The sequence below is a fragment of the Pelmatolapia mariae genome, linkage group LG5, assembly GCF_036321145.2.
Source record: "Pelmatolapia mariae isolate MD_Pm_ZW linkage group LG5, Pm_UMD_F_2, whole genome shotgun sequence".
Lineage (NCBI taxonomy): Eukaryota > Metazoa > Chordata > Actinopteri > Cichliformes > Cichlidae > Pelmatolapia > Pelmatolapia mariae.
This window is the reverse complement of record NC_086231.1, coordinates 16,254,205-16,263,847: the sequence shown is the minus strand read 5'-3', so window position 1 is coordinate 16,263,847 and position 9,643 is coordinate 16,254,205. Positions and strand designations below refer to the sequence as shown.

Here is a 9,643-nt window from a genome sequence, read left to right as displayed (position 1 = left end):
ATATATATATATATATATATATATATATGCTCAGGAGATCACTCTGCGCTAGTATGGAGTGATCTCCTGAGCAGTCTTCTTATATAACAACACTGTCTTTTCTTTGTCTTTAAAAAAAAAAAAAAGTCATACCCTTAAATATCACATCATAAAACTGAAATTGGTGATTGTAGTGGAAATATGTCTGTCACCTTCTGGAATATCAATCAAAACATTTTGTTGCACCACAAAAAACAAACAAAAAAACATGGCTCTGATTAGCATTACTGCATAGAATACTTTGTCATTTTTTGTAGGAGTGCAAATGCAACTACAACAAATGCAAATGCAACTGTAGTGAACATCATGCTATTGTGATATTATGATCATCACTGCACTATTTGTCAGTTTACTGAAAAAATATTGCTTCACATTGGAATATAATCTGATAGCCTATAAGAGCAGAATCAGGATGTACTCAGTTAAATTATGTGATGATTTTATGCTTGCTATTAAAGTAGGTTACTACTAGGCACGTTTATGTGTCTGTTTGTTTGTGCGTTTGTAGAATTGTGGTTGTACGGGTATTAGTGTTTTAGTGTGTGTACTTATGCATGCATGTGCATACTTATGTTTCAATGTGCACATGTGACACTCCTTTTCTTCTTCTTCTTTTTAGAAATCCTCTAAGGCAGATTTAGTCAAACACATAAATACAAAAATTCTGTAGCACAAATTAACAGTTGCATTAATGCAGTTTATAAAGTGGGAAGTTTTTATAAATATATGTGTTAGCTGTGCCCACTTCTTGGATAAGCAAGAGGAAAAATGGATGGATGGATGGATGGATGGATGGATGGATGGATAGATGAGTTGTGTCTTACATTAAAGACATTTAAACCCTTGTGTGCATGGTGTCCACTACAGGGCAAAAAAAAACTCAATTAAACTGGACATGTTTTAAGTCTGGCTTGGGAATATTAAAATAACCAAACCTCTCATTAAGTTAATAATAATTAAAGGTTGATCTTAAAAGTCACATAACTAGCCTGACTTTGAAAAAAAGTTGAGCACATTGTGATAAAACCTTTAATACAGTTACAAAGCTGATGGATAATCAAACTCTAGCCATGATGTCCTTCTGTCAAAAACGTCAAAGTCTGCTTATCTTGCTCCCATTTCTCAAAATATAAAAATACAAGTGAGACTCACTATGAAAAGTGATTAAGGTTATGCCACTTATTTGTTTAAAACATATTGCACTATAGAACATCTGTAAGGCAATGGATGGAGCTCAGTGTATTATATTTTAGTTACATGGAAAGTCATTAATGAACAATTGTTTTTACGTGCAGCAACACCTTCTCCTTTGGATCGACTCCTCTCTGATGTTTCTGTTTCACAGGAGTGAAATGTTTACAATAAATCTGCCTTTGTTCCCCTAAAATTTTGCATTTTGGTGCTATTGAGCATAGTTGTGAAAGATCATTTGAGGTCAACAAATCAGAAAACTCCCGTGACTTACTGCTAATAGAAAGTGAAGTGGAAAATGGGGGTGGCAGCAATGAAATGTGTGATGTTTATTAGCGAATGTGTAGGTGTGTAGCGAGGAAATAATGTCATATTTCAACTAAAACATTGATGGTAATAATTGTCTCCCTGCTTTAGACCACAAACCCATGCTGGCTGTCCCTACTAACATCAGTGACTTTCACCTACCAAAGGAAGAGAGTGGGCTTCAGTTTGTCCAGGATGGATCCAAGGACAGTGACAGTTGTGATCTAGAAAGCATTATTTTAAGATGATATTATAACTCTGTTCAATTACAGCCACTATGCTAAAAATTAAAGGTGTAAAATATCTTGCTTGACATCAGTGCACAAGATCTAGGAGGGAAAGTGAAAAACATTTGTAGAACAGACTTGATGATTCCTTTTGATCTTTAGCATGACTTAAGCAGAAACACACATGTATTGATTCATATTTAAAACCTCACTTTGATGTGGTACTGATTTTATCTCAAGTCTATACTTGAAATAGATGATTTCTTGCTGAATATTCAGGGGTATTGCAGTTCGGTCTGTAACACATGTGTTCGTCCCTGAGGTGGGCCTTGCAGTTTGTGCCCTTCTGGCATGAGTTACAGATGAGCTACACAAGTTTTTTTATGCTTATTATACTGCAAATAAACACACTGTTGGGAATGTTTTAGGTAGGTAGAGTTAAAGAAATACTACAAACGAAAACAAATCTGGTTGGTTTATTTCATTTCTATAGTAAAGCAAAACAGATAAATTGTATTTAGAATAAATTAAATGGTTTTAGTCATTTTTACTTTGTTTATCTATCACATGATTAATGAAAAATCTGCACACATTTTGTCATTACAAGAACTGCTTTTTAAAACATTGTTAAAGTTTGTCAAAAGCTTTCTTTAACAGTCAAGCTCTAACTGGATATTTATTAATTGCAACAGCACATGTTTGTTTCTTTTATGAATATATATTTCTTTTGTAACTGCATAATGACTGTTTTATAAATATAAATTATTTTTTAAATATTTTTTCTGTTATCATGCTGCAATACTAGAGTTGTGAATTGTGTTTCTAGTTTTTAAAATAATTTATTTAATATATGTTATCATAGTTCTTCATTTTCATATTGCATATATATAAAAAAGTGACATAATTCAATGTCTCACCTTCAGTGGCAGTGGTTGTTGTAGTGTTGCTGTGACGTGCAGGCCGGGATATGCTATAATAAACGTGTGACTGTTGTTTTTTTGTTCATAAAACGTTCTCATTAACAAAAAGAACGCAAACAGTGGGCGTTACACATAGGGTGCACTTCCTCTACGTCCCTGCGGAGGCGCTGCTGAGCACGTTTTGGCTGAGCGGTCATATGACAGCTGCTTTTATCCCTCTTCCCTTCCCCACTGGAAAAACGCCACATCTGACAGGGAGGGAGACGGAACAGGTACAACCATCAGGGGAGCGCTGACCACCGACCTCAAGATGCTGGCACTAATAAACCGGCTTTTGGACTGGATCAAGTCTCTGTTTTGGAAGGAGGAGATGGAGTTGACGCTGGTCGGCCTGCAGTACTCGGGGAAAACAACATTTGTAAACGTGATCGCTGTAAGTCTCCAGTTGCTACTAGCCGCCTTGCTAGTATACGGCTAACAGCCTTAGCTCGCATAATTGCATAGAGGTTACTAAGCTAGAAGTGGGGTAAACACTGTCCGGTTCTCTCGGGTGTGCTTTGCTCTGTTGGTGGAGCCAGCATCCATAACACACAGCCGCAGTCAAGAGGAGTTGCTGTTTTTTGTTTAGCTGTTTAGTTTTGCAGCTTGCCGGCTAGTAGGATGCAGTGTTATGGTCTAAACTCCAAAGCTCAAAAGCAGTATCTGACATAGTTTTACACCAAGGAGTTAAAAGCTGTCTGGGGTGCTTTAGTTACCAGGAAGTAAACGCAATAACACGCTGACAGTAACTGTTGACAGCGGTGCAGCCAAACTGGAAGGATCACTTATGGTCATATGAACGTGTGTCATTGTAATACAGGTCCCCTGTACAAGTGTTATACAGGTGTCCTGTCAAAGGAGATCATCAGCCAAAAAAATGATTGCCAGTGTTTAAACTAATGTAAATGAATTGGGCAGTGAAAAATGTACCACAATAACTTTGTTTTTCATCTATAACATAACATATTCTACAGGTAATTTCTTCTTCTTCTTCTTTTTTTTATAAATAACCCCTTTGAAAATGATCCCGACTCCAACCTTTTTACCAATATAAGCAAATATATTGCACATAAAAACATAAACACACAAATCACTTTTTGGCAGATGATCACTTTTTGGCACGACTGGTTTCCACTTTAAACTAAATACACAGAAAAAATCATGAGGACAACTAACAGAGTCTGGGTGGGTTATCTTCTTTATTTTTTATATTTATTTTCTTGTATTTAGAAAAGTCACCTTCTCAGTTTCTGTAGCATTAATGCTTAAATGTGAGATTATAAAGCAGTGTCAGATTTCCATGACACATCTAATAAAGGGACTAGATTAACACTGCACTTAAGTCAAGCACACGTAAACAAAAGGAGAAGACATTTTTGCACTTATGTAAAAAAGACACAAAAACACAAAAGCAGATTGTAGCTTCTTGGTAGGGGTGTTGGTTTCTCATGTAACTTTGCAGTTATTTCTCAAAAACTGGTGGGGCAATCCAGGTTGCCTTATTATTGCTAAAATGGGTTTCTTTCTTTTTTTCCCCAAACCTTTGGTTGTTTTGGTTTCACATATGGGGGCCCTAGTGAGGGTGGCAACAGATGGCAGGCATGCCTTTTACTCCATCAGCTGTCAGATAACCAATCAGATTAAATGTATCTGGTGTAGGCAAGGTCTGATTGGTGCAGCCTTTCGTCTTAAAATGAAATAGCTTCAGATCAGTCAGGATTCATTCTGTACTTTTCTCTAATGTGCATCTTGTGTGTGTTTATGTAACAGTTGTTATCCAAAGTGTGGATGAGTAATCAATTTTCAAAGAGATATGTTGCCGGGATGTTAGAGGAAGCTCTTTAAAAATATTTGTGCGCTTGAGATGTTTATCTACGCTGCCAGAGTTAAAAATAAGTATGCACTTCCTCTGCCAAACCTTGGCATTCTGGTTTCTGGCTGGTGTATTTTTATGTTTTTAATCAGTTTTACTAGGTGACAGTCAGTGTATTGATGATGTACAACCTCTGCTTTCAAAAAAATTCTCAATCATTTATTTGCTTCGGCCACTAATTCAGCATTGGTATTCTACTATTATGTGAGCTCAGTTTTAAACATTATGTATTTATGTGTTGGTCCTTTTTGTTACGCAAACACTCAGGCTACTGGAAGTTGTGAAATTTATTTATTTATTTTTAAAGAATATATTTATTAAATTAGGTTAAAGTGAAAGTAATTCTTTCTAAAGACTCCGACTTGCACAGTTGAAACACTTAAAAGAAACACTGAATTGTGCTGAGGTTATATGCGTGCTGCATGGGTGTAAGTTCTTTTTCAGGCAGTTGTCAATCTTAATGAGCTGAAAAAACCAGATTTTTATCAGGCATTTACTGCGAAGAAGACGACATCTCTATAGAAATATTTTTTGGTGCCCACACTTATCTGGTGATATCAAGGTTTTTGGGGTTGGAACGTACTCTTCCCCTTCCTTTACGCTGAGTAAATGAAAAAAATACCCTACCAGACATTGACAATAGAGTGCATGAGTAGTTATGCAGGGGTGGTTCCGCCTTTCTCAGTCATAAGACCGTTGCACTCATTTCCACTTAGCTTTGTCAGGTGACTCTGGCGAGTCATGTGCTGTGAAATGTTCATGCACCCGGCAGTGCAGGTTTACGAAGCATGGAGAAGGATATCTGCAGCTTGTGAACTTAAAAGGGAAATTCCACTGATTTTTCATACACAAACACATTTTTCTTTCCACTGCAGTTTACACAAAGCATTCACAAAAGGCCATTCACAAAAACCCCAAACGTTTTATTTTATTGTCATTTCGATAAAATGATTCACTCTGTTTATTTTTTTCTTTTATGATACTCAAATTAGAGTCAACTTTGAATGTTTTACTTTTTATAGTCCCTTCCTCCTTTGCAATAAAGACTCAGTAAAAACACTTTTATGATTGGATTATTCCTCATGAATGAATCAAAAACAAACGTTAAACATTAAAGCTGTGGTTTTACCTTAGGATACCGTTATGTCAGTCATGCTTTCATAAGCTACCATGAGTTATAAATTGCTTGTTAAAGGTCACTTGAAGTTTAAATGTAAAAACTTATAAACGTTTCTTAGAACTGCCACTTAATTTGTAATCCGCAGTGTGTATTCCCATGCAGCATGTTGCTATGCATTTCTTATAAGCACACAGCTTGATGTATATGACTCCTGTTTTTTTAGGAAGTTAATCAGTGCAGCACACATGCAGTATATATGTGAGTGACCAGTTGCGCTGTTATACTTGGTTATATAGTGCAGATGTTGTAAAATGTGCATTTGAAATGACTTTTTTTTTTAAACTAAATGATATACTTGTCTTTCCTTTCAGTCTGGGCATTTCAGTGAAGATATGATTCCTACAGTCGGGTTCAACATGAGGAAGGTCACTAAAGGAAATGTCACGATCAAGGTTCAGTTTTAATCTAATCTGTCACAACTGGTAAAACAAAACCCATCCCCAGAGTGGTTTTAGGAAAAGCTATCTAAAGGTTTGGTCTTAATTCTGTAGATCTGGGATATAGGAGGGCAGCCGAGGTTCAGGAGCATGTGGGAGCGGTACTGTCGGGGAGTTAATGCAATCGTGTGAGTATCCCCGACTGCCTTTCATACCTTTTGTTTCATAAAACAAACACTATTGTTGTTAAATGATGACTAATTTTGATTTTGATCTTGTCAAGGTACATGGTTGACGCAGCAGATCGAGAAAAGGTGGAGGCATCGAGAAATGAGCTTCATAATTTATTAGACAAACCTCAGTTGCAAGGAATTCCCGTAAGTGTTCCACTTAAACCAATTTAGATATTTGTGTGATTTCAGAAGCAGTAACAGAGATCTGTGTGTGACTTCTCTGGATTACTCCACTGGAGTTTCAGAGTTCAAATTTAACTTGCCCTTTTTTAGGTTTTGGTACTGGGTAACAAAAGGGATCTCCCCACTGCACTAGATGAGAAGCAGCTCATTGAGAAAATGTAAGTGTGGAAAAATCTTGAAGGCATTTCAACTTTTCATTAGTGCATTGTAGGTTCTTAATATCAGAAGCGTTCGCAGTTTTTCATCTCTTGTTTTGTTTTTTAAAGAACCGTTAGGATCCTTTCCTCATGTATATCTCTTGGTAAAGGGGAACTGTCTTTATTTATATCCAGCTATAATCTTACTGGTTCCCTCTGCTGTCAAGTTGTCAAAAATGTGCTGAGACTCTTACTAGTACTACTTTAATGCAGTCATTTTCAAACTGTGGTGTGGATGCCCCCTGGGGTTTTTTAGGGACATTGCAGGGCTTGTATGGCTGACTGCTGAAAGGGGAATAAATCTGCTCTATGGACCTTTACTTTAAATTAAATTTTCTTAAAATGTAGGGATTGGCTATTTTCAGCTTCAGCTTATTGCAATAAACTTCATCCATAAGCACAAGGGGATTATTTCAAGCTTATTTTACATATATGTGTATATATATATATATATATATAATTATTCTTTACCTTTCTAGGAATCTGTCAGCTATACAGGACAGGGAGATATGCTGTTACTCTATTTCCTGCAAAGAGAAAGACAACATTGGTAAGTTGTGGCATTATTTCTTACAATCATTTGATTTCTTTGTTGCAGTGCTAAATCTGACCCTGCATATTTCTGTTTATTTATTTATTTGCAGATATCACACTTCAGTGGCTCATCCAGCACTCAAAGTCACGCAGGAGCTGAAAAAACCCAAGTTGTTTTCCAGCTGTTATTGCCCTGTTACCGTCATGTCACACCCTCATCACTCTGCAATGATGTACAGTCGTATCCTCACCTGCAGTTCACCGTGCTGCACTGTTTTGCTTGTGTGACTTTTTTTTTTTGGCATTTTACTTTTTTTTAAATTCTTAAACAAATCCCAACAATGCACTACAACAATTCTGGTACCGAACTTTAAGAAAGAAATTGGCGTTATACATCTTGTAAAGCTGTACTTTAATTAGGAGTGAGAAACTATTTTTAAGCTACCTTTTTGTGTCTTCAGGCATTACACAGTTGATGCTGCCAGGTAGCTTGTTACCCTTGTTGCTGTAACATCACCTTCTTCTAGGAGGGTTTATTCAGTTCAACAGATCTCACAGTATGATGAGGTTCTTCAGACAGTCAGATATGATGCTTAGAAACGGCTGATGTGAACACGCAGGTTTTCCTCTTTCTGCCTAGCTCGGCTCTGTGATCATCTTGACTGTCAGCCTTCCCTTGATCAGGTTTTCTCCTTTCAAAGACGTGCCAGTTGTTTTAGAAAATGCGCATTTAAGCAAGTCAGTTGATGCAGGTCTGTAAAAAATATCAAGCTAGTATGATTTTTACTGATATGGGATGTGTGTGTATGAATATATGATTCTATTTAAAGTTCTGAATGTACTAAAAGCAACACTGTATGGGGTTGTGTGGTTCATATTGGCCTCTATTTGTAATTAGCCTCAGTGGAACAATGTCCTTTTGTGCTGCCTTAAAGCTGAGAGAGAGGCAGGATTTAAAGTGCCTTGCGCAGTGTCTCTTCTCTGAAGCAAAGCAGCATGCAAGGTGTGCCTACAGTAACATCATAAAAACACCACTTCAATGTATTCTAGAATAAAAAAGGCATGCTTTTTAATTTTAACACTGTTTTGTTTTGTTTTTCTCTTGTCCTTTGGTTTGATATTCTACCTAGTTGAACAGAATGTATTCATCAAAACAACAGTCACTGTATGGGGGTGGGGGGAAAACATTAATATACTTTTTTATATGAAGTACTACAGTCATGGTAAAAAGAAGGTGCACCCTCTTTCAGTGGAAAGATTTTATGTATCAGGACAGGATAAAAATAATCTCCTTAGCAGGTCTTAAAATGAGGTCAATACAACCTCAGATGAACTACAAAACATGACATGTTGCACTGTGTCATTATTTATTTAACAAAAACTAAGCCGAAATGCAGAAGGAGTGTGAAAACTAATTACATGCCATGATTCAGGAGCTTTTAGAACAACTTTAAAAAGTATTATAGTGAAGTAACTATTTTCTGTGTGACTTCATCATTGTTGTGGAGGATTTTTGTCTTTATAAAGGTTTGCCTGCATGTGTTTATGTACAAATCTCTTAAGATCCCATTGCAACACCTTGATCCTTTTTCAGCCACTCTGTTGTAGGTTTGCTGCTGTCGCATGACCCAGTTTCAGCCAAGTCTTACCTGTTAGACCGCCGACTTCACCTCTGACTCTAAAATACTTTAGCGTATTGAAGAGATCATGGTTGACTCAGAGAATACTACGTTCCTGTGGCTGCAAAACTATTCCAAGTTATCACCTGCCAACACTGTGTTTGGCAGTTGGTGTAGGGTTTTTGACTTTTGTCAAACATAGTGCTGTGCATGGCCAACATTTCCATGTTGGTCTTATCTGTCTGAAGGACATTGTTCCAGAAATCTTGTGTTTTGTTCAGCTGTAATGTTGCAAACCTAGGTCATGGGAACCCTTATAAACAAACCTTATTTGTTCCGTTTTTTTTTTTAAATTGTACTGTCATGAACTTTTATATTTGACATCCTAACTGAGTACTGCAGAGTCTGAGTAGTCTTTTGCAGTTTCTCTTGGCGTTATATCGTTTGACTGTTGGGTGAATTTGCGTGAGATTATTTGGAAATGATCTTCAGCAACAGTTACTTCTTTAACATTATTGTTGATTAATTTCTTTATGTTTGTTAGTCTGCCAAATCAATCAATGTACTTGCTTTAATAGAGGTGCTCACACTTTCTAATGATCAGTTAAACAAGTGCATTGGATTACGGACACCTTGTTGATACTTTTTTTTTTGTTTTTTTTTGCCATGACTACATACCAAAAAGCTCTACACAGCTGTTATCAATTACCTAGCCTATTATACCT

The 9,643-nt window shown here is 36.7% G+C and overlaps 1 protein-coding gene across 1 annotated transcript; it reads left to right on the top strand.

Annotated features, from left to right (window-relative positions):
• The first annotated feature begins 2,865 nt into the window (after positions 1-2,865).
• arl8ba (ADP-ribosylation factor-like 8Ba) lies at positions 2,866-8,378 on the top strand. Its single transcript, XM_063473868.1, has 7 exons — positions 2,866-3,116; positions 6,087-6,167; positions 6,267-6,340; positions 6,436-6,529; positions 6,659-6,726; positions 7,245-7,315; positions 7,410-8,378. Exons 1-7 carry the CDS (start codon positions 2,994-2,996, stop codon positions 7,457-7,459), a joined length of 561 nt encoding a protein of 186 aa, XP_063329938.1. The 5' UTR covers positions 2,866-2,993; the 3' UTR covers positions 7,460-8,378.
• The last annotated feature ends 1,265 nt before the right edge of the window (positions 8,379-9,643 follow it).